Source organism: Calypte anna, chromosome 14 (genome assembly GCF_003957555.1).
Source record: "Calypte anna isolate BGI_N300 chromosome 14, bCalAnn1_v1.p, whole genome shotgun sequence".
Classification (NCBI taxonomy): domain Eukaryota; kingdom Metazoa; phylum Chordata; class Aves; order Apodiformes; family Trochilidae; genus Calypte; species Calypte anna.
In genome coordinates, this window is record NC_044260.1 from 5,498,446 (window position 1) to 5,523,013 (window position 24,568).

The 24,568-nt window shown below is 49.5% G+C and overlaps 1 protein-coding gene across 1 annotated transcript; it reads left to right on the top strand.

The window, feature by feature from the left end:
- Positions 1 to 489: 489 nt before the first annotated feature.
- MICALL2 (MICAL like 2) lies at positions 490 to 22,971 on the top strand. Its single transcript, XM_030460146.1, has 17 exons — positions 490 to 753; positions 6,824 to 6,872; positions 9,246 to 9,387; positions 11,603 to 11,754; positions 12,349 to 12,470; positions 12,697 to 13,365; positions 13,565 to 13,740; positions 14,587 to 14,662; positions 14,985 to 15,100; positions 15,587 to 15,736; positions 18,399 to 18,454; positions 18,952 to 19,075; positions 19,418 to 19,508; positions 19,864 to 19,937; positions 20,252 to 20,366; positions 21,318 to 21,364; positions 21,453 to 22,971. Exons 1-17 carry the CDS (start codon positions 611 to 613, stop codon positions 21,551 to 21,553), a joined length of 2,403 nt encoding a protein of 800 aa, XP_030316006.1. The 5' UTR covers positions 490 to 610; the 3' UTR covers positions 21,554 to 22,971.
- Positions 22,972 to 24,568: the final 1,597 nt, after the last annotated feature.

A 24,568-nucleotide genomic window follows, 5' to 3' on the forward strand; every position in this document is an offset into this window, starting at 1 on the left:
GCCTTCCCAGCTCCTTCACCCAGCCACCCACCCTGCTGGTCCCCTCTGCAGGGACAGGGTGCAGGGTGGTGGCCGAGGTGACAGTCAGCAGCCGCTGATGTCCCTGGGCAGACCCTGTGCCCATGGCAGGAGGAGGACCCTGGGCGCGCCCGTTCTCCATCCTCCCTCCTCACACCTCCCCCGCGCAGCTGACCCTGCACGAAAGAAACGTGGGTTGGGTTGGGTTGTTTTGGTTTGTTTTCTTGGTGTGTGTACGAAGGAAACCACCTTTAACCCCTCTGCGGAGGCCCAGCGTGTGCGGTCCCATGTCCCCCCAACACACACCGGCCACACGCACCGCCCCGCAGCATCTGCTGGGACCACACCGGACCACCGCCCCCACCCCACACACAACCCACACCCCTATTTCTGTCGGTTCTGCCCTCTCGGCTAAGCTCGGCCCCGGGGCGAGGCGGAGGGAGGCCCTGCGGGGCATCCGCCCGCCCCTCTCCCCGCCTTCTCCGCGCCGGTAGCCGCACGCCCGCAGCCCGCGGCTCAGCAGCGCTCGGGGCTCCGGGAGAGCCGTCCCAGGGGACCGGGGCTGCTGCCTCTTCCCCGCTTCTCCCAGAGCATGGCGGCCATCCAGAACCTACAGCTGTGGTGCAAACAGCAGTGCGAGGGCTACCGCGATGTCAGCATCACCAACATGACCACCTCCTTCCGCGACGGCCTCGCCTTCTGCGCCATCCTCCACCGGCACCGGCCCGATCTCATGTGAGTACCCTCGCCGGACGTCGAGGCCAAGACCCTCGGCTGCCAGCTTGGGCTGCGCTCAGCCCCACACCGAGCTGCAGACCCCAGCCCTCCATCCCGCATGGCCTTTCCCAGGGGAGCTCTTCCGTGGGGGATGGTGCAGTCGGGCAGCCCTGGCCGGGAGCTCTGCTTGTACCCACGCTGAAAATCTCCAAGTGAAGAGCTCTGCTCGCTGCCTACATGCCTACATTTTTTTTTTCTCCTCTTTATATTTTTCATTTTTCCCATTTCTTCTCTCTCTAGCTGAAGTATAAGTATTTTCAATGAGTCCTTTCGATTGTGAGGCAAGCCCAGGCAGCAGTGCCTTGGGAAGTGTTTCCCTCTTTGCTGTTCATGTTTGCTCAGGCAGGGCTTTCCTTGCTCAGCCCGTCAGCAGCTCAGCTGTGTGTGAGCTGGGAAGTGAGGGCTATTTAAACAAAATTCAGTAAAAAGGTCGGGCCTGGCAACTGCTGGATTCCTGCACTCGTTTTTCCCATCTAGAGCTCTGTCTCAGAGAGGTGAAGTGGTTTCCACCCCTTGCTGGTACCCTGTAGGTTTTGGCCTGCCTCTGCCCAAATGCTAAGACCTGGAAAGGTGAATGGCCAGAGGGAGACAGAGATCTTGCTTCCTACGTGTGGTTTTTGTTTCACTTCGGGGCTCTTTGGACTTTGTGGGGGGACACACACACACAGCTGAGGCAGGAGGTCAAGGCACAAGGGAGCAAAGATTGCCCACAAGTATTGATTTAAGCAGAGGTCTGTCCCAGCCAGATGTGTCCAACTGGTAGAGAACCAGGATGGGTTGTCTGTACTGCACTTTTCCTCCTGTTCCTTGATTTTGACCATTCTCCTCATGCTCCCAGGACAGCCTGTCACTTAGGTTTGTGTGTGCAGGTCTCTTACAGATGTCTTGGTTCTGGTGGAAGCCTAAGGAGAAGGTCTCCTCTTGCTTCTGTTGTGTTTAAATGTGGCAGGAGCAGGCTTGGGCAGTGGGAAGTGGGTGCTTCAGGTAGACTTTCTTTGTAGTCCCCAGTGCTTGGGCAGTCACCATGGAGTGTTGCTGTGTGTCGCTTCCTGACATTCTGTCATATCCATGTGACTCCAAATATTTCCTTTCTTTCCTGATTCAGTTACAAAGATACAAATTACCAGGGCAGAAAGGTTGATGTGACCAGGAGGTCCTCATAGAGGGAACGTGACTGCTTCCTGGCCAACTCTGCAGCTGGCCCACTCAGAGCATGGATGTAAATGGGCATAGTGACTTGAGAGCTGGAATAATCCTCTTGACCATTTTAGTTTTGTTTATAATCCTTAAATTATGCATCAAGGCTTGTGGATAGACACATCTTAAATGAATGTTCCTTTGCTGAAGAGGGGAAATGTTGCCTGTGACATCTGTCTGTTACCATTCATTTTCTTTTATGGGGGAAATTCTGCCTGACTTCATCCAGGACCTTACAGAAACTCTTTGTGACTTGGACCAGCTCAGCAAAGATTTCCTGAAGGTTAAAGTCAAAGAAGCTTTTGACAGTGACCTCCCTCATCAGTGTCAGTGGTGTAGTACAGGAAAGCACCAGGTGTATCCTTGGCTGGGCAAAGTCCTGCTGGAAGGAAATTATGCTTTCAAGTGTTTGGTGGCCAGGGTGTCATGTGTCAGATCCTGGGGCTGGATTCTTGTGCAAAATCTCCCTGAGTCTGTAAAAGCTTCTCTGGGTGCTGGCAGTGCAGGAGCCACCTGCAGAGAAGTGTGGCTGGGTGCATGTGTGGCTGTGACTCCTGTTCCCAGGGGCTTCAAGTGGTGTGTCCTGAGCTCCTCCCCTTGCTTCTGGCAGAGGTCCTGGTTGCAGATTAGAAGTATCGTACAGGAAATAAAACTAGTAAAGGAAAATAGATGTTTGGAGCATTTGCTGTGTTTGCAGCAGCTCTGCTTGATAAATCACTTGCAGAACATGATTCAGTCGTGGCATCAGAGTTTTGCAACAGTGTGTTTTCCATCTTGTTTTACACAAATGACATTCTTGGGCTCTGGAGTGCAGGGGATTTCTCCTTGCAGGAGCCTGAGAAATTCTCAGGAAAACTTCAAGCAATTACACAACATGGTCATAATCACAGGCTTCTCTTGTGGGCTATGTGGCTCAGAGGACAGGCTGGTTGGAGTTTCTCCCCCCTTCCTGTTTTCTTACTGGAAAACATGGAAAATATGATAACTTCTCTCAAACTTGGCTGATGTCTGTTTGTTGTTGGTGAACAGAGCAGGCTGTGTAAAAATTTCAAATGCATTTGCCACTCACTTCCCACTCACCCAAGGATGCTCTGGGGGAAGGGGGAGGGTGCAAGTTGAGTTACCATGGAAATGGTTTTCTCTTTCTGTCCCAGCTGAAGATTGCTTTTTAGCCAGCACCAAGCAGACACACACAGTGTCAGGCAGAACCCAGATCACTTTCTGGGCTGATTACACCAGAAGAACATGAAGCCTCATGGCAGGAGGTGAGGTGTGTGATGGTGAGGGCTGTACAAGCTCCAGCCACATTTTCAGTGGCCTTGGCTGGATCAGTGGGTTAGAAGAAGCAGGGAAGCCATGCACACTGGCTCAGATATTAATGCCAGATGTCGAGGAAAGGTTTTGATTAAGCTCCTTCTCTTTGTCAGGGTTGTTGCTCTTTCCCAGACTGTGAGCTGCTGTTCAGCTTGGTGTTCTGGGAATGGACTGGTTGTGAAATCCCCCTCTGGCAGCTCAGCAGCAGTGGGTGTCCATTCCTCCAGCAGCATTTCGTGGGCTGCTGTCAGCTCAGTGGAGCAGGATGAGGCTGATAGTCACCAGGATGGACCTGGAGGGCCTGGGCCATGCTGGGGACAGGTTGCCTGCACTCTCCATCTCCTCAGCAAAAGCCTGGAGTGAAGCAAGAGCTGCTGCCTGCTTGGCCTCTGTGGCGTTGTGGTTTGTGTGACAATGACAGGCAAGGGGAGGATGGTTCTGGGGTCAAACTATCTCATGTGTTGTTAATCACTCCCAGCAGCACACTGAGACCAGAGCAGGCATTGCTGAGAGGAGGACAAGTGCAGGGGCCACGTTTTCCACCTGGGATTCCCAGCCCTGTTCTACCTCCCTAGATTTTCTGCAACTCCAGAAAAGGTCCTGTTCCTAGCAGAGTGTGCTGGATTTGAACCCTCTGTTCAAGGACTGTGAACAGGCAAAGAGTGCTTCACCCTTTTTCAGTGATTCTTCTGACTGTGCATATCTTACAGCCTCTAGATAAAATAATGCAACAGTGCTGAGAGGCAGAAGCTTTTGAGGTCATCAGGGCTCTGGGGCTTTTTTTTTTTTTTGCTTTGTCTGTTCCAGAGGAAAGTTTCCAACCAAGTTAGTGCTTCCAGCAGTAGCAGCAGAGATCCCTCCTAGGGTAGCAAAGGACTGTGGCAAGGTTTGGCAGTGCTGGGGTTGTGCAGCTGGAGCAGTGGGTGCTCACAGAGATTCTGTGGGCATCAAAAATGCTCAGCTGCTTTTTGCTAAGAGAAGGATTTTTTGAGAGCTCAAAACTTCACTTCTCTTCACATGCTAGTGAATTCCACTTTGTTTATAACACTGGAGGCCCTCTCTTGGGTCAGATTTTTATTTCTCACCTCTTTCAATTAATTCAGTTGCCTGTGTTTTCTCAGTGGAGAACTCCTGCTTCTCCATTTGTAATAGCTTTGCTTTCTTAGGATTACATTGGTCCAGAGAGCTTTGATTCCAAGAAAGGAGATGCACCAGCACGATCAATGTCTAAAAGAAATAGTCTATATAAGCAGTTCACCTGACTAACCAGAGAAGCAGTGATGCTGGGAGAGCAGGAGGCTCTTGGAAGGACCATGTAACCTGATTGTTTGCACTCTTCTGTGGGGAATAGAAGGGGATTTGAGACATTCATTGTCAGAGATTCAGATTTTTAGGTCTCTCTGACATGCCATGCAGTGTCAAGCTTCACACACACTACCACAGCAAACAGCATTCAGCAAAAGGCACTGATCACACAATAAATAATCCCAGTATTTTATGTTGTGTCTTGTGTGACAGCATGACTGAGGAAGCTGAAACTCCCCTTTCCTCTTGCAGGTGTTTTCCTGTGTTCAGGATGTCCCTGGGAGTGAGGCAGAGAACTGCAATCACCTCCTTCAGCTGGCTCTTAAAAAAGCTGATTTTCTTGCATGACACAAAACCGGATGATTGTAGCTATTGTTTCACTGAAGCTTTTTTGACTTGTAATTATTTTTGTTGCTCTTTTTAAATCCATTGTCTCAGGAAAGGGAACTCTCCGAGCACAAGTACTGCTTGAACAAAAACCTCTGCAAGTTCCTTTGATTTTTGCACAGGAAAAAGAGTATGATTTAGAAGTGGGATGTGCCATATCTGTACGTGCTTCTTGGGGGAGTTTGACCTTTGGGTCTTATCTGTTGTTCATTCTCTCCTTATCCCACATTGCAATACCAGATGTAGGCTATGCCATCATGGGCAAACCTGTTTGAAGGAGCCTCTTGTATTTGTAATGTAATACTCCACTTTCTGTGGTAAGCAGATAAAGGACCTGGCTTGCTCCTTGCTGTTACAAGTCATGGAAAAAGTTCCCCTGCTGTGATACATATCATGTGTTTGACTCATGAATAGGACTCTGCAAGGCAACTTTGCCCTGGCTTTCACACACTTATCCTGCCTCCTCTCCAAGGTGAGAGACTGGTTAACAAGGGTAGGTCCACATCGTTTATGAAGGTGCTACCTACAACAGTGCAAAGTTGGTGCTGTAGCCTTTTCATCAATGAGAATTTCCTCTCTGATACCTCTCTGTACCCTTAGCTCTGTGCCAGTAGGTACAAGGGTTGTAAAGTGAAACTGGGTTTTAAGAAAGGACTTGACCCTGCCCGCTTGCCTGGGCAGAAGGAAATGGTGTTGGAGAGCAGGGCTGCCAGCCAGCAGTTGGTTTTGTATTCCCAGTTTAGCAAGTCACAGCCAGTTTAAAAGAAAGCTGACAGTGGCTGTTTCCTATGCAAGGGACACACTCTGCTATGGGTGAGAAAACCCATTATTGTGGCTCTGTTTTCAATAGCACAAAACTCCCTCTCCTCTGTGCTTTACCCCTGCCAGGTCTCAGTTTCTGCGTTCCCAGCACAGTGGCATCTGGGCTGGAATGGAGAGAGGGAGAGCAAATCCAGGGAGTGGAGAAGAGGGAAGTGATTACTGGGGACCTCAGAAAGGAAAAAGGATTGTTGACTTTGGCTTGTAACTGCAAACAGTAATTCTCTCTTCCTTTTCAGTTACTCGTTATGATTACAAATCAAAGGTGACAGCCCCAGGGAAAGGAGAATAAGATTCTCTAGGCAACTTTGGTGTTATCAGCTGCAGTATTGGGTTGTGGGCAGAGGTATTTCCCAGGCAGATTCCTGGTGCTGGTGGTTTTGTGGAGCTCAGGAGAAAAGAGGATTTGAAACCAGAATGTGTTTGCTGATGGAACTGGCAGCTTCTGAGATTGCAGGATCTGGGTGCATTGGAGAAGGGTGCTGTGTAGTGTCCTTTGGAGCTGAGGTCTGGCAGTGTGGAGAAAAGCAAAGATGTGGCTGTTTGGGAAGTGGTCAGGGAGAGAGTGTTGCAAAGCTGGGTGGCAGGAACCAGTGTATCTTTTTGAGGTGGGAGAGGAGCAAGGCTTGTTCTTTTTTTGATGGGGAAAAAAAAAAAAGAAAGCAAAACCCCTGAATCTGCATGGGATGTTTTGGCATCAGCACATCCTGTCCATGGGAGGTTGCAGGAGTCAACCCTGCAAGGGTAGATGTGCCAAAAATGTGTTGTGCTGCCTGTGGGCAGATGGCTGTGCCTGCTGGGTCTTCTGTATGTCTCAGTTCTGGGAGGTACAGCAGGTCTGTGGCTGTCTGTGTGCTGGGATCTGCCCACATTGCTCCCTCAAAGTGGCTCTGAGAAGGCAGGATGGGATGAGGTGCTCTGTCCACTGAAGCTCAGAGGGGTTTGAGAAGCTGGAAGTGAAGCTGGCTCTACATCACCAACCTGAAATTTGTCTCTTCTGTTTCAGAAACTTCAGCTCCCTCAGTAAAGAAAATGTATATGAGAACAACAAGCTGGTAAGTGACATTTAAAGTTTTACTTTTAGTCTAGTTTGGGACTTGGTGCTCTAGTTTGTGACTGCAGGTGCAGTGTGCTGTAATCAAATCCTCTGCCTTATTCTGCATGTGTCCAGCTTTCTGACTTATACAACACTGCCCAGGCTTGCTGGCTGCTTGAAAGCACCCTCAGACTGCTCAGACTTCTTCACTGGCTGCAGTGATGCCTGTGTCAGGCATGTCCTGCTGCAACAGGAACTTGGAAGGAGGTGCTGGGGGTCAAGACATGGGCATGGATGTGTTGAGTACATGATGCTCCTGAGGGACAGAAGAGGAGCTGGGAGGTAGCTAGTGGGAGAGGGGAAGTGTAAAGAGTCTCCCCCCATTTCTGCTCATTTCCAGTGACTGAAGGCTGCTGGAAGGTGGAGGCATCCTAAAACCTCATTCTGACTGGACATTTCACTCCAGGATGGGATTTGAGTTTCTCTTGTTCTCTGCACAGAGAAGACAGAAGTCGGGCAGGCCAGTCCCCTCCTGCACTGGATTCAAGCATGAGCTTAGTGCTCCAAGGAAGGATTTTTTTTTTCCTTCCTTTCTCACAAAGAGAAGGGCAGTGAATTAAAATGCTTCTCTTCCCTTGGCATCCTTCCACGCAGCTTCGTTGTTGCTTGGCAGGAGCTTGGGAGGTGAATGAACCACAGCAGCTTACTCTTGTCTGGACTGTCTGACATCTCTGATGCAGTGGAGCCATCTGAGGTGGTCCTTGGCTCTGGGAGAGCTAAACTCACTTCTTGGACCTGCACTGATGAAAAATGTTACAGAAAGAACGTGTTGCTTCTTTAAAGCCAAGCTTGGGCCAGCATTCAGAGGAAAAGGGCAACTGAGTGGTGATCTTGTTGGGTCTGCAGGCAAGAGCAGTTCCTAGGAGCACGAGGATGCTGTAGTTATAGGGGACACATCATCCTAATGCTACTCTCTGTGTGCTTCTGGCCAAACCAGTTGTGTGCAGAGAGCATCCTCCTCTCTGTGGTCCAGGCAGCCCCTCACACTGGTTCTGTGCCTGTCACACTGATCTCACCTACGGTGCTGTCTGGCAGGAGATGGCATGGCCTGTGTTCTTGCTAGGCTGCACACCAGGAATGTCCACTGGTTGGACCAGTTGTGCAGTCAGTGCAATGGGGAACACTCCAAAGATGATATTAAGCACCAGATTATGAGACAGGTGAGTGCCAGGCTGGGCTGGCAGCTGGGATAATGCAGCCAGTGGTAACTGTCTGAAAGTGTGCTTAATGTCAGCTCAGTTACATATTTACTGGGATACCCAACAGAATAAAATGGTAATTATCTTGCTAAAAAACAATGGCTGTTTGTTTCTTCTAAGTAGGAATAGTTGGCTTGTACACCACCACTGTTTTGTGTCTGTGCCAGAGGTCGGATGCGGAGGATTTAATGTGCTCAAGTCTTTAATATGCTTCAGTCTTTCTTTAACCCTTTCACTGTAGGGTTCAGCAGTAGCCTTCCTTGTGCTTTTGCTCCTGCAAGTGCTGTTTTCCTTTGCTGTGTTGGCATTTCAAAGGGGATGCTCCAACAGGAAGGGAAAGGATTTTTTCCTAAAAGCCAGGAAGGAAGACAGATGGAGAAAATCCCTAGTCAAAGCCTTATGCTGAGTTGAGCAAGTTTTTGCCATCCAGTAAAGGGTCTCATTAAGAGGTAAAAGAAAATGTTTCTTCTCTCCTTTCCCTGACCTTGATCCTGCAATTTCAAAGAAGAGGACATCAGAAAGAGAAATATTTACCTCAAATACGTGTTAGTAGTCAGCATGCAAACAGTTAAGCTGGAGGGAAGCTAGGTATCAGGCATTCTTTTGCATTATTCCTCTCTTCCCCCCAAGATTTCCCTTTTTTCAGTTGGGGAGGAGCAGGCAGGAAGCTTTGCACAACACTTGGAGATAGAAAGCTGCCTGCAGACACCTTCCAGCACACCGTTAATTGGGGAGTGCTCCAGGTTGGGCTGGAAGCGAGGCTGCCAGCCTGGCCTGACACATCCCCTTCTGCCAGGCCTTGCTCTTGGCAGCTTTGCCCATCCAGCCAGAGGCAGGCTGGAGGATGAGCAGGGTAAGCCCAGGTGAGTTCCTCTGCAGTGAGCTATGGCCAGCTTGCCAGGCCAGATTTTTGGCTCCCTGCCTGAGTTTCTCAACGCGATGGCTGGAAGCCACGGCTCCATCAGTTCCTGCAGCAGCCATGGGATGTAGGAGTTAAACTGGGGCAGCTGTTCCCCAGTAGAGTTATTATTTGAGCAGGGATGTTTGCAGTGGAGTTTCTTACTTCTGATGAGGAGCAGCCTGGGCTGGACAAGACTGCCATTTTTTTTAATTTTTATTTTTCCCCTCTCCAGGCATTTCGAGTGGCGGAGGAGGAGCTGGGGATCCCAGCCCTGCTGGAAGCAGAGGATATGGTTGCTCTGAGGGTACCAGACAGGCTGAGCATCCTCACCTATGTATCCCAGTATTATAACTACTTCCATGGACGGTCTCCTAGTAAGTACCATATTCCCAGGAGGGGCGTAGGAAGGATTTGGGCTTAATTTTGTGCTTTCCCTTGCCTCCTGACAAGCTTGGAAAATCAAAATAGCACAGAGGCCGTTTGGTACCAGAACTATTTGAATGGAGGATCTGACCTCTTTACACACTGGCCTACAGTAGCACCAGTACTTTTGGAAGGGCACAGGGCTGTACCTTGTCTTAAAACTAGCGCCTTTAAATTTAGTAAGCATTCTAAAATTTCTTACAGTTCAGCCAGACAGGAGCAGTGAAGGTTCCCCTCCACAGTCCCCAACTCAGCTTTCTTTTCTCAAGCACTTTCATGCCTACTCTAGTCCTTGCCACACCAGAGGACTAGTGAGAACATCAAGTTTGACAAGGCTGAACTTGTCTGTGTGGCTGTGCCAATGTAACAGCATCCGTGGCAGGGGTTGTACAGCACAACAGTGCTGATGGAAGGAAGCAGAAGAAAATGACCCCCTGAACTGGCATAATTGTGATAGCAATTCTTTCAAACATGAAACAGGCCACAGAGCTGTTATAAGGCATTATATCCACGTACTGAGGAGTTTAACTGGGCTCACAGGAGCATTATCATAGACTTGGTTTATATTTGGCTTTAAGCTCTTACAAAATGAAATAATACGATAAACCAATTTCACAGGTTCCTCCAGAGGAAACTTTAGAAAGTGGGACATGAATGACTTAACTGGCTAAGGTGAATCTAGATTGAAAAGACAGATACATACTGAAAACATCCCACATCTTAAAAAGAAAGCACAATTCACTCCAAGAGCTGCCTCTAATACCTCTAATACTCTTCTCCCTTCTCCACCTCTTTATACATTGAAGCATGCTTTATTTCTCTCTCCATAACCTCTTCCCTCCAGCCTCTTCATTTTTTATGTCTTGTTTTAAAACCAGGCTGACTGAAGTCAAACAAAGTCCATTGTGTGTGACAACTAGTGCAAATCTGGGTCAGTTTGGGGTCTTTGTCCCCTCCCCTCAGCAATTTGCCCACCACGTCATCAAGCACAGCACATTTTTATACTCTCTGGTGTCCCACAAAACACACTGTTTGCATTCCTGTTGCTGTGTGTGTCTGAAAATGAGCCCAGCCAGGAATGTGCCCTCTGACACCAAGCAGCCTCCTGATACCACAGTCGTGCCCTTCACATGGGTTCCAGCAGGACACTGGAGGCCAGGGAGGCTGAGCTGCCAGTATCCTAGTGCGGTCCTGCATTTGCAGAAGAACAGAGCAGAATCCCCCCCATCTTTATGATGTGAAGTGAGGGGACAGCTTGAGCCTAAACCATGTGCTGGGTTGGCTGTCACAAGTCCACTGTCAGTGTGGTGACAGGGCCCTGGGTGTTTGTTTGGACAGCTGCCTTTATTGAGAGAAGGCTGCTGGGAACTCTGCTTCCTCTCTGCTCCCTGCCCAGCCTCCCTCTCTATTTACCAGGAAGGTTATAATCCCTTTACAGACTGGTGGTTATTTTATTGGTTGCTCTTAAAGTGAAGCAGTGGGTCAACCATATCCCACAAGGAACATGTAGACATCTCATTCAGGAGAACAAGTTGTGCAAAAATAACATTCCTGAGAGACAGATCGAGGGGTCTTGTAGGGGAACAACATAAGGAGTCTGCTAATCACCAAGGAGTGGGTGTGAGCCACTACACCTGTGCCCAGTTGAGGCAGGGCCCCACGGAGCATGCGTGAGGCCGTGGACCAATAAATAGTGAGTCTCACATCCACCAGGCAGCTCACTCCAGAGCTAGCTTCGAGCATGGCTGGCTGCGTCCTCAGCAGTAGGCTAATCTCGCAGCAACTCTAGCTACATCGCTCATCTATCCAGCCCGGCGACGCCCACCTCGCTCTCCTCCCGCTACAGGGTCTTGTCTGTAGAAACTGTGTACGAAGCCTCCCTGGGCTTCTCAGGCCATGGGGAATCATTCCTTGCTTCATTGAAGTGTGTTTGGGATTCTCTTTGCTCTACCTGTTGTGAATGTAGAGGGCTTCTTTTTCATCTGAGAAGAGGATTGGGCGTTTGCAGGTTTCTTGAGGCAAGTCCTGTCAGTTCCTGCATTAGATCCACTGTGGCATCTCCAAGCCTCCATCATCAAATTATCCATTTTTAGGGATTATTTCTATGTGTTTTCTATGGGTTTTCCTTATGTTATCTTAAAATCTTCCCTTTTTCCTTCTTTCCAGTTGGAGGCATGGCTGGAATCAAGCGTCCTTCCTCTGAACCTCAGGAGCAGCCTCTTGGGAAGAAAGCTGTTTCAGAGCCTCCTAAGCCAGTGCTTCCAAAACTACCTCCTGCCCACCCACCAGCCAGAGCTCAGCCAAAGGAAACCTCCCTAGTAAGAAATGGGGCTTGGGGTGTTGTTTATACCTTCAGTCTCTAAATATTCACCTCATTATAGGGGGGATTTAATCCAGAGGTCTGGTTGGTTACTGCACAGATTGAGGTGGCAGTTGTTGGGAAGCCATCACAAGCTGGGATTCATCCAGTGGTGAATAGGACATGACTGTGATGTTTCTAGATTGGGGGTGGAAATGTTTAACAAAATGTATCGTTTTTGCTAGAAAGCACTGATTTAATTCTTGGAAACAGTTTCAAAGCAGAGCAGGAACAAAATGAGGGTGAAAGCAGGGAAGCTTCTTTGTCACCACGGTAAGGACCTTTCACAGCTAATTCAAATCATGCATTTCTGCACTTCAGTTTCCCACGGGCAGACAAAACACTCTGGTCCTCTGCCTTTGCTAGGAGCAACTTCTCCTTACTCTATCCTCCCTGTGGGCTGTTCCACTTCAGATGAACCAAGCCAGGGCCAGAATTTTCTGGTCATCACTTTTCTGCCCCAGCCCACTGGCTGTGCATGTCAAACATGCACCCACCTGGGACCTCTATGGTGTTGCCTGCTTCTCACCTTTTTTCTGCTTTTTCCCCACAGAAAGGGGTCCTGGCAGAGAGTGGGAACATCCCCAGCAGCAGCTGTGGGGTCTGTGGGAGCCACGTGCACCTGGTGCAGCGCTGCTTGGTGGCTGGGAAGCTCTATCACAGGAACTGCTTCAGGTAGAGTTGGGGGCAGGGGTTTGGGGCTTGCAGAGGGGCAGCCTTGTTGCTTTGGGGATGGAGGGGAAGGGGGCTGTGTGGGCACTCGAGGGAATGGATTTCACTGCCTGTGTGGTACCTTCACCCACCCTGTGCTGGCAGTGGAAGCTGTGCCTGCACTCTCAGCTGTGTCTCAAAGACCTCCCAGTGCTCTGGAGATGTTTTCTAACACTTTTCTTATTCACAGATGCAGGCAGTGTTGGAACGTGCTCCTTCCTGGAAGCTACAAAGCTGGGCCTGAGCCTGGTACCTTCATCTGTACCAGCCACCAGCAGCCAGACAATGTCCAGATCTCTGGTCTCTGCAGCACTGGGAACAAACCTGAGAGCACCCCAGCCCCTACTGCTGCCAAGGCGTTCCAGAAAGCAGCAGAACCCAAGAAATCAGAGCAGGTGTTGAAGAAACCCAGCCAGGAAGGCCTTACTAATTCAACCAAGCCATCTGTTTCATCTTCTGGAAGCTCTGGCTTCAAAAGCATAAATACTTCATGGTCCTCTTCAGCTGTAAATAAATCAGATGACTGCAAAGGTACCCCACGAGGAAATAAAACAGATCACCATGAGGCCCCAGCAGGGCCTCTTTGGACAACCTCCACAACAAAAATACAGCAAGCCAGGGAAAATTTTTTTCGGTCATTGGAGACCTCCAGCAATAAAACCTCTGACACTAAAAACCAAGTCCCTTCTTCTCATGGCCTTGGTAAAACTGCCCCTGCCAGAACCAGTACTGGGCTCAGTCCAGCAAGTGCTGAGAAGGATCAGGCACGTAACCACATTATACACGCTCTGGCTGGATCAAACATCTCTCCAAACAGGCCAGGAGGACTCAGTTCCATTGGCACCTCAGTGTCCAGCAGGTGAGTACTGTTTCTCTTTCCCTTTTTGTACTCCTATGATGATTCTTGAGATAACCTGGAGAAGTCCCTGCATCGTTCTTCCCTTGTCCCTGACTGCTCTTGTGGCTGAGATTTAAGGGACTCATCCAAGTCTTTGGAACAGAGGCCACTAAATGGTCTGTCCTTTCAAAACCACTCACCAGGTTATTCTTTTTTGCAGTGGCAAGTTTTCTCCCCTCAGTTCTCAGTGGCAGAGTCCAGCTCCAAAAGCACAGCCCAGCAAAACAGGGTATATAGCACTAAAACAGGAAAAGATTACAGACCCTCTGCCCAAGAGCCAGAATGCCAGCAAACCTCTTGATTCTGTGCACAAGTCAGCGTCAAAAGGCATCAAAGGTGAGATGACTGGTTCACATCTCTGTGAGCTCTGCCTGGCCACTGTGTGCCAATTTTGTGCCTTTCTCTTGGACAAGTACAATGAATGTGTCAGTGACTCCTGCACTCTCTATCTCCATAGCCACACGAGGTTTTTCTGAGTTCTGGGGCTCAACATACTTTCATTTGTTCCAGTGCAATTGCTCCCTCTCGCATGGCAATTTTTTCTTCTCTGAGGATCTCCAGGTATTTGAAGTTGTACCAGCTGTCATCAAATGTTGGAATCATGATGGATTTCAGAGGCTTATGTAGGCTTTCCCAGAGAGGAGACCTTGCCAGAACTTCAGGTTGATTTTGTGGTTGCAGTTGGGGCTCACTCAGCCTCCTATTCTGTTTGGAACTGAGCTTGCACCATGGTGACTGCACAGGGGGCTGAGGGATAATGTTCTGGGGGCATCCAGTGTCTCAACCACTTCCAGATGGCCTTTTTTTGGTCCAGAAGCAGTATCTGTCTGCAGCTTGTGGGGTGTTATGTCTCCCCTGCTTCATGCCTCATCCTTTTGTCCTTGAAACCTGAACTGTTGCTGTTGAACATTGCTGCTCATTTACACTGTGGCTGTGTTTCTGTAGCTGCAAACGTTTGATGTGTTTGAGCCAAAAGGGGAAAAATGCCACCAAGGTTATTTACTGCCTATTGTACATGTGTCTGCCCATGTTAGACTTGTTGAAGTGGTGCTGGTTTGCTGCAATAATATCATAGTATCTACCTCATTGTATAACTTATCTCCTAACATCTCTTGAGACACAAATCTGGCTTGTTTCTTTTTATTAGATCTGAAATTACCTTGTTTTGTCCTTTATTTTTAGGAAGCCTGGCTGTTGGTGAAGACAAGTCTGAGAGCCCAGCAGAGTGGAGATCTCTGTTGAAGCCTGCAGCCAACAAGTGAGTGTCTTGGAGCTGATGGGTCTCTGTGACAAGAGAATGGGAATGTCCATATCTGCAGCTGTGTGTGGTGCTGCAGGTTTCTGTGCTGATAGGAGAGAAGCCCTCCTGTGTTTTAATGCTTCTCTGTTTTCAACTATGTGGTGGAAGAGGCAAAGTCTTTCATTTCTGGAGAGGGAAAGCATATTTCAAGTTGATGGACTCTTAATTAGAAAAAGTGTGACCCTCCTGGATGGAGATCCCACTGAGGAAGTCCAGTATAGTTCTTGTGGACCACTCTACAAGAAGGATGGTTTCCTACCTTTGTCTTTCTTCTTTGCAGAGACCAAGGTGGCTCTAAGAAACCTACTGATAACTCCCAGGTGGGAACAGGGAGCTCAGCACACGAGGAGAAAAAGCCAAGTCCATTAGTTGTCCCATCAGCAAAGCAGGACTCTGGTATGAAGCTTTGCCTTCATTTTGGTAGGCAGGCAGGGGCAGGCATGAGTGCTGCAAGGCACAAATAAGGTGAAAGACTGCATTGCTTTCAGGATTTTTTTTCTCTCAGTACCTGCTTTGGTCTTTTATTTGGAGAGCCATCCTTCCCCAAGGAAGGCACCTTTACAGGGTGCCCTTCTTCTGCAAGACAGCTAGCAAGACTTTGCTTACTCCCTCTTGCATAAATGTGCAATGGTGAGAAGTCTTGGGGATGGTTCCCAACAGTTTATTCTTCTCCTCTACCCTTCTTATACTCTGATCTTCTAACTGGTGATTTCTCCCTGTTTCCTCTGAGCTTTTGCCCCTTGCTACCACTGAGAGAGAACCAGGACTAGAAATGAAGGTGACTAATGAGGAGAACCAGAGATGCTGGGCAATGAAGGGATTTTTGTAAGATGAGAGTTGAAATTTCTTACTCAACACCTGCCTGTGCTTCTTAATCTCCAGCTTCATCTGGTGGATTCACGAAGAAAAAGTTGATCCCCAGCTCAGATCTTATCAGGAGCTGTCAGAATTCAATGCAAGGCTGGGAAGACCCTAGGGGCTCTGCCAAGAAGGAGGAAGAGGGCAACCAGTTGAAGAAAAGCACTACCACATGTAAGGTCTCTTCTGCCTGCTTAAAGGCATTCTCTCCTCTGCACTGTCAGGACAGCCTGAGTGGTCTGTATGGGAGATGTGTTCCTGAGTTTTCTGTGGCTGTTGTGATGGGGGAAAAAAAAATCCATGTCATTATTTTTTATTAGCTATCTTGGCCTAAGCAGGAACCAGCCAGACCAGAGAATTGTGTGGGAAGGGAAAAAATTAAAATAGAGATTGTCAGGGTCACTGCCCTGTCATTCTTTAGACTCAAAGCTATGAAGAGGACCATCTCCTAATTTGGGGAACTAGAATCTAGTTGATGCCCCTCTTCCCCTTCAATTGAGTGGCTTTGGGAAATGAAAGGAATGCAGAGAACTGTCAGCCAGGGACTCCAGCTGGCAGGACCCACTGTAGCAGCAGCCAAGACTGATGCTTCTGGGACTTTCAAATATGTCCTGACCAGTCTGTCCCTTCCCTTCATCCAGTTTCTTACTCCTGTATCTTCAGCCATAGCTTTACTCTGTACCTCTCCTCCTTTGCCCAGTTGTCCCAATACAATGCAAATGAAATTTTCTGGAAGTAACCCAATCTTTGCTGCTGTCCTGTTTGCTTGACTTATTTGTTCTTCCCTTTCTTTACCCTGTCTGGCATAACAAGTGTTACCTGTTTGGGCTAGAAGGTCCTCACAGCAATGCTCAGCCCTGACTTTGATGTTTGTCTTGGAGCTTGCAGGATGAGTCCCAATGGCTGAGTGGCTTCCTTTACTATTGGTTACCTGCTTCCAGCACTGTCCTTTGCTTGTACCTCTGATAGGAACAAAACATTCAAACTCCAACTGTGGTGCCTTTTTTAAAAGCTTAGCATGCCTCCACTGCCATCATTTTCCCAAAACTTTCCATCATTCTCTGGTTTTTTCTCCTCAGACTCAGCCACATGGTTCAGCATTACATCTTTCCCAGGAAGTGAGTTGTTAAGATAAGGGAGGCTGCTGGGGAGTGCCCGCTCTGGGAAGCTTTCCCAGGAAATCTCCCCATATTTTTCATGTGTGTGCAAGTCTCCCATCAGGAGGGCTGTTCTCTTGCTGCTCTCCCTTGGCAGCCTGTGGCTTAAGGACAGATTTGTTGCTCCTCTGCAGAGGTCTCTACCTCAGCACCCAGAGTGAGGCTGTGAAGTCAGCTGCCATTCCTGCCCTTAGTCCTGTTTGGGGCTGTGGATGATGAGCATTTCTGTAGGTCATTAGTTTTCTTTGGCGTAGGTAGCGTTTTCTTTTCAGAAAGGAGGCTCCAGGGTTTTCCTGCCAACTGTCCTACTTCCAGTTTGCCGGCAAGCAGCCAACCCAGCTCGTGTCTGTCAAGACAGAACTTGAGGATATCAGGGGATATCAGACCCTGAGCTGGTCAGGACAGCATCATTTTACGAGCTGCTCCTCTCCAGTGACCTTGTCCTTCTTGCAGCTTCCTATCTTGGTTGGAGGTGCTGCAGAGATCAGCCAGAAGGAGCCTGAAGATGCAGGGCTGAGCTGGGAAAGGGTGGTGTTCCCTCTTGGAGGAACCTTTAGGAGAAGTGGGAGTCACAGGTGGTGTGTGAGCAGCAAACCAGCGGCATCCAGAGGGAGGAGATCCTGATGGAGAGCAGCAGTGCAGGGACAACGGAGCTGGTTGCCACATCCAGCACTCTTCCTGGGAAATGCAATTAGAGGCAGGACTGGGCAATTGGAGAACTGTCCTTGAGCTCTTCCTCGAGTCAGCACCAATTGCCAGAGGCTCTCGGGAGGCTCCCCTAATCTGCCTGTCCTATCTTTCTCCTTGTGTGTGCTGAGCCTGCACTGCTGCTGCCTTCCATACAGCCCTGCTCTTTTGATACCAGAGTTTTCCTTCCTATCACATCATCCACGTACGCTTCTGTTCTCTCTCTGTGGTAATTATCCAGCCCATCCCCTCGGGTATCCAAATACCTCACACTCTTCTGTAGTTATCCTTGCAGCACAGTTGGGCAGAGGAAGCTGAGGCACAGTGGAACAAACACACATTGCGTAAGAATTGATTTTAAGAGGTGTCCAGGGCCTAAATAATGCTGTGTAGTGGGGCCTAAGGGACTTCTCACCTAGGAAGTGTTTTGTGGAAGGAACTGAACCTTAGTTTCCTGAGACCTGTGCTGAGGTCCCCTAGACCATCTTTGTTTCATCAGTATTTACTGGTACATCTTTGTACAAGAGCACTAGAGGGGCTTTTTTAAATATGTCTTGTCTTTTCCTCTAACAGTAACCCCATATTTCTGTTGTATATTTTGGAAGCTTAATAAAGGTTGGGTTTTCCCACAGTAAGGATCGTCAAGTATTAATGAGATAATGAATGAACATGGAAGTTAATAGTTTTGAGTGCAAGCTCCCAAGTCACTCCTGAGTTTAGTGAGTGCCTATGGCCTGAGGGTGCAGGCAGCACCCTGTGACCAGAGAGTGTCTGAGTGTCCAGAAACGAGGTGTAAATCAGGCTCTGCTGATTCCTGCAGACACTGCTCTCCCCTTCATCAGGCATGCTGATGCATACATGTAGCCAGTGCCTTCTTTTGTTTGGCAGGGACCTGTTGTGCTCTCTGGTGCTATAGGCTCTGTCCCACAACATTTTTTTAAGTTTGTTACTGCATTTCTCTCTTTTTTTTTTTTTTTTTTTTTCCATTTTAGTTAAACCCTCTGTTCCAAAAAGCATCCAGACCCCTGAAGCAGTGTCACCAACTAAGGTATGGCTGGAAACAAGGTGCAAGGGGCACATGCCGGAGTTGCTGGTTATCCTGCTGGAGTCCTTGCCCAGAAATACCTGAGGCTGTCTTATTGGCAGGTTTTATATGAATTTCCAGAGAAGGGGTGAAAGGCTCTGTGACAGAGACAAGATGGAGAGACTGCCTGTTACCTCTGCAGGAGGACAGTAGGGCCTGGAATAAGGCAGAGACAAAGAAAGATCTGGTAGACATAGTCTCCCCCTAAAAAGGAGGGGGAATCTCTGTGGATTGACAAGAGTGTGTAGATGTTATCACCTACAGTGACTATATCACAGTGGTTTAATGTAGCACTGGCCACTGCTCTGGTATGAGCTCTGCATCTCTGCTGACACAGCCCTTTCAGGACATGGCTCTGCAGTTGGGCTCCTTATGTCATTTTCCATCTCTGTTAGGACTGTGACCTCAGCAGGGAGTCTGAGAGCACTAAGCTGTATTTGGTCCTACTTTTGTTTTCCTAGCTGCACCCAGACTACCTTCCTGAGGAGGAAATCCAGAAGAAGGTGTGTGAGATCGAGAAGCAACTGGATGAGCTGGAACTGAAAGGAGTGGATCTGGAGAAGCAGCTGCGTGACTGTGAGGGAGGTAAAGAAGTCCAGGGGCCATCTCTGTTATGGTGGGGAGGTGTGAGGCTCCTGTCCCATTCCTGGGTCATCATGGCTCAGGTTTCACAGGGCAGAGTTGAGCCAGTGACATGGAAAAATGATCTGGGTGCCCTGAGGTAGAGTGCTTACTGAATAATCCTTGAATATTCAGCAGCTGCATAATTTCCCTTGCATCCAGGAATACCAAAGATGAGCTGTTTTCACTTGAGGTTGCCTGTAGCCCATTTAAGTTATCCTAGACTCTGCCTTGGATGTGTGTTTAAGCTGGAAGACTGCACTGATGCAGCTTCTAAAGGAGTCTTGCCCTTTGTCTCCTTTGCAGATGAGTCTGAGGATGCCCTCATGGTGGATTGGTTCAAACTGATCCATGAGAAGCAGCTGCTGCTCAGACAGGAATCGGAGCTCATGTACAAGTAAGTACAACCAGAAATTCATCCTTCTGCTTGGGCACTTGGCAGTAAGCAGGGCAAGTGAGGGAACATGGCAGCCCCAAAAAAATAACATGCCAATTGGTGGGATGAGGGAGGGCTTGAGGACATCTCTGGGAGAACTGCCAGCATACATCAGATACAGGCTGATGGGCACTGTTGAACACTGATAAGCTTGTAGGGAGGGAAAACTTACATATGCAATGGAGAAAGATTCCCCTTCATCTGCCCCTTCTCCAGTGGTGGGCAATGTAGAGATGAGGCTTAAATACAGTATGAGAAGGTTCCAGCCCTGAGGCATGGAGAGGCAGTAACTCATCATTTCCATGGTTCTTTCTAGGATGAAACAGCAGAAGTTGGAGGAGCAGCAGTGGAACATTGAGACAGAGTTGCGACACCTCATGAGCAAGCCAGGTAAGAGCTGACTGCACTGAGAGTCCTGCTGGCTGCATGGAGCCTTCTGCTCTGCACACAGAGCTGGGGTGGCCTTCAGAGCTGAAGGACACTGCCAGGGATGGCAGTCTCACTGGGAAGATCTCCTGGATTCGGAGGTGTTAGGTGCAGACTCCCGGTAACACCCAACCCACCCTCTCTGAGAGGATGCCAGGTGTGCCCTGGGCATGAGGATAACAACATTTGGGTCTGTACCAGGGTCTTGCTGGACGAGGGTGGACACAGGAGCTACAGTGGGGAGTTACTCACCTGGGCTTCTCTTGTGTCTTGTTCAGAGGATTTGAAGACACTCAGGGAGAGAGAGAGAGAAAAGGAGCTGCTGGAGTCCTACCTGAACACAGTCAATGATCGGAATGATATCGTGGAGTGCCTGGATGAGGACAGACTCAGGTGAGGGTCCTTGGGCAGTGGGAGATGTGCCAACACCAGGGATGACTTACAATGGACCCTCTCCTCTGCCCAGGCTGTAGGGCTGGATGGATGGTTGTAATCCATTCTGCACCATGAGAGGTGGGTGGTGACCTGTCACCAACCATCTTGTCCTAAATGCTGCTTCCATTGCTTTCTTGGTAGCTGTGAGAAACTGAGATCAAAACTGCAGTCATGTTTGCTGCTCTCTCAAGCTAATGCTGCTCCAAGGACAAGTGAGACAAGGACAAAAAATGTAGAAGGCAGGAAGAAGAGAGAGAGATGATGGAGATGGGGAGAATGGAGACTGTGGGAGCTGCAGGAGGACTCTGGGAACATGAAGCCAGGAATGTGTTGGTCTAATGCAGGGAAAGAACAGATAGAGCTGAGAGTTGGATCTCCCCCAAGTTCAAAGGAAGGCTGCTGTGTCAAGTAGCTGGATTTGTGCCTCGTTTTGCTGAGAGCAGACCTCAGGGCATGGACTCCAGCTCAAGGATTCTATTAATCTCCAGGCTTTTGGCTCTTGCCCAGGCCCGAGGAGGTAGCAGGGAGTTCATGCCCAATTGCAGTGAGCACCTTGGGCTGCTGGTGTCTCACCCTCTGTACATCTTCTGGGTGTGGTGATGTCTCACAACTTGGGAACTTGGATGATTCATAGGTCAGCTCTGGGAAGGGCCTCCATGCTGCAGTGCTGGACTGCCACAGGCTGGAAATCCCCACACCTCCCCCCACTTTCAAGGCAACCAGATGTAATTTGCTAATGTCTATGGCTCCTCTAACTCTTGAGGTTTTTTTCCTGAACCTCTCTTGAGGTGTGCTGTGGAGGCTGTTCATTTCTTACTGGGGGAATAACAGCAGCCTTTATGTGTTTTTTTGAGGTCTGCCACTTGTGGTGAAACACAGCTGAGTTTTCTAATTTCTATTCCATTACAGAGAACAAGAGGAGGATCAGGTGTTGGCAGACATGATCCAGAGGTTTGGTAAGGGCCCTTTCTACTCTGATGGAGCAGCAGTGGGTGGCACCCGGGCTGTGGGTCTCAACGTGCTCAGTGTTTGCTCCTTCTGCAGACGGATCTCTTGAGAGCCAGGAGTCAGAGAAGAAGAAGAACAACAAGTTCCGTTTGTCCAAAATATGGAAGCAGAAAAATAAGAGTAAAGTGCAGGAGTGATGTTCCCCTGCCCAGCATCTGAGAGTGGGATCAAAGGAACGTTCCATCTTCACTGCTGCTTGCCTGAAATTGTGCAGGACTGTGGGGCAGCTCCTCTGCTTTCTGACATGGAGACTGTAGGTTTGTGAACCAAAGAGACAGAGTAAGCATGGAACTTGAGGGCACTTTTTTGCAGAAGATTGACTTTTAAGACTGTTTTCTTTCTTTGGATCTAGTTCAAGAGCTGACTTCAGCCTTGTTGGCAGCTCAGGAGGGCAGAGCTTGATTTGCCCATCCTCTGCTTGAGTCATTACAGTCCTGAATGTGGGAGCATGGCACTGCATGTCACCCTGCAGTGTCCCCCTCATGCCATCCAGGGCTGTGCCAAGCACACTGCATTGGTGTGAAAGAGCAGCTCTCCCTTCCTTCCTCTCTCCCTCCCTGTGTTTGAAGTGGCTCTGTCCAGGATCAGTGACACAAAGAGGGAGGCGCTATGGGGCATGAGACATAAAGGGCCTCTCCCCTATCCCAGACTGCAGCTGCAGGCAGGCAGAGAGCAGAACCATCTCCCTCTCCATGGGGAGGGATGTCCTAGACCCAGAGAGGTTTCAGTGACAGTGCTGGGTCCAAGACCTCCTTTTGGGAGTTGTTGTAGGCTGGTTTCTCAAAGCCATGAGGGGTTGTTCACTGCTTCATTCCCTCTATGGGGGAGATTTTTAGCTTCTTTATTTCTCTAACTGCACAGCAAAGCATTGTAGCCCATCCTGCTGAAAATTAACAGAAGTCTTCTTTTAACAGCTAGGTGCTAACTTGGAGCAGAAGGGAATTCCTGGGTTTGCCTCACCCCTATGTCTTCTGCATGGGACCAACACCTCAATTCCTGAGGCTCTGTCCCTGGGGTGCCAGCGCCCTTGGAAGGTGCTACCGTTCCCCTGAGTGGGACACAGGAGTATATGAGCAGGTCCTGGGCTGATGGCAGTGTCTTTCCACTCTTCCCTCAGTCCAGTGACTGTAGCCAGACACCTGCCCTGTGTGCCAGCATCCTCCCTTCCCAGTAAAGCTGCGTAGCGGGGTTGGAGTCAGGCAGGGAAAGATCCCATTGATTCCTGATGCCTCTAGCACTTCTATGTGTGGCTTTCCCTCCTCTCTCCAAGCCAGGGCCTATGAGATTTCTCCGGGTCGTCTTTTCCACCAGGGTCTGGGTCTTTGCTGGGAGTTTTGGTGGCCGCGGTGCGCGGTGGAAAATCGGAGGCGATGCGTCCCTGCCCCACGAGGTGGCAGTGGGACTCTCTGTCCCAGGCAGCCCGCCCGGAGCACCGCAGGAGCGTTCTCCGTGAGGTACCAAGTGCCCGAGGAGGTTCCTGGTGCCCAGAGCGTGTGCCGTGTGTGTGCATCTCCTGGGTCACCCCTGAGCTGCATATGCTGTTGTCCAATAAAGAGTTGCTGAAGCAAATCCCGGATTCCCATCAGGAGTTTGGATGGATGTGGCTTGTTGCTGGCTGTGGCTGTCAGCAGTGAGAATTCCTCTTTGGAGACGGGTGGGAGCAGGATGGAGGTGGACCTGTGATGGAGAGGACCCTCTGCCCAGAGCTTGCAGACCAACTGCAGGTCCTGGAGAGCAGCAGAGCCAGGGAGAAGGTGCTGACATTGGGTGCTGGCATGCTTGTGCTTCACCATCCTGGTATACTTTTGGGAAGCAATGCCTTTTCTGGGGCTGTGTGTAAAGGGGAGGGACCTTTCAGGCCAGGGCATTAGCATCACATCCCCAGAGTTAAATTTGCCTGCACGGGCTGTCAGCTGGGAGGGAGGGAGATGGAACCACCTCTGCTGAAGGAGAGAGACTTCCTCATGAGTGCTTCCCTCTCCCACTCAAACAGCCACTGGCTGTCAACATGGGGACAACCCAGCTTGTTCCTCTTCCCTCTAGCTTGAATTTGGGACTCAAAGGATTTGCATTTCCACCACTCCCCTAATCCAAGGCTTAAAATGAGCACCAGAGGAACTAAGCTGTTGGCTAAGGGGGAGAAAGGGAACAGCTTTTTCCCAGCTGCTTGCTTTCAGCTGAGCAGATTCCCCTGCCTGACCCCCCATTTGCTCTCCCAGCACAGGCAATTTTGCTCACCCTGTGGATGTTCTCCATGAGGAGGATTTGGCTTTGGGGCTGAGGACGCAGAGAGGTGCTGAAAAACCATCTCATGCTTACCTCTTCTTAGCAGTCACCCTTGAGTAATTAGGCAATCCAGGCACCCCCTTGTACCCAAACTGGAATCAAATTCCTCTCTGTTCTCCTTGAGAAAGGGCTGTTTGTGCTCTGCTGCAGCCCCAGCAGAAGCCAAGCCTGAGGTCAGGCTAGCAGGGGGTTGACTGCTCCATTGCTGTGTGCATGTGGGTGTCTGAATTTCAGTGATGACTGAGAGCTTAATTGCTCTTCTAGGTCAGCTGCTCCACTTCCAAAATGATTTTCAAGGGGCTGAGCTTCCCACTCATTTCCTGATGGACTCCAGTTGCGTTCATGGCCTCGCCAGCTCCTGGATACCCAAAGTGCAGCTTCTGCTTTCTTCACAGCTGAAGAGAAGTGTGGGGGACTGGATGGGGCCTGGGGGCTGCATCCCTCAGCTTCTGCTGTTTAGGAGGCTCCTGGGGGGGTCCTTCCACAGGTTTGTGGTGGCAGAGAGGCTGCTGTCTGCTCCAGCACTTCAAGACTGGCAGATGAAGCTGTGATTAGGCAGAGTGTGTGTGTCTCTCTCTTGTGCCGTTTTCTTTAATTACAATCTCGAAGGTAATTTCTGACGCATCATTAACAGTTCTGAGTAAACAAGGGGAATCCTCCAAATTATTCGCCATGAGCACAAAGGGAAATTGGCTTTCATCGTCTCCCTCTTCATCCAAGGAAGAAGCTGATCTGTAGTAGTTACAGGAAGGAAGGAAGCATTGTGACTGCCCTCAGGTGCCTCATGTCAACTTGAGACGGAGCAGCCACCCCATCCAGTTTACCCAGTGCTGCCTGCAGCTTTTTGTCCCTCCTGCTAAGTGCCC

What these genes read in the sequence shown, in the direction of transcription:
- MICALL2 (XM_030460146.1), top strand. Translation starts at nt 611, where the DNA reads ATGGCGGCCATCCAGAACCTACAGCTGTGGTGCAAACAGCAGTGCGAG. An exon ending in AGCCAAAGGAAACCTCCCTA is followed by an intron (nt 11,755 to 12,348) that starts GTAAGAAATGGG and finishes TTTTCCCCACAG; the next exon opens with AAAGGGGTCCTGGCAGAGAG. An exon ending in GAATCGGAGCTCATGTACAA is followed by an intron (nt 19,509 to 19,863) that starts GTAAGTACAACC and finishes GGTTCTTTCTAG; the next exon opens with GATGAAACAGCAGAAGTTGG.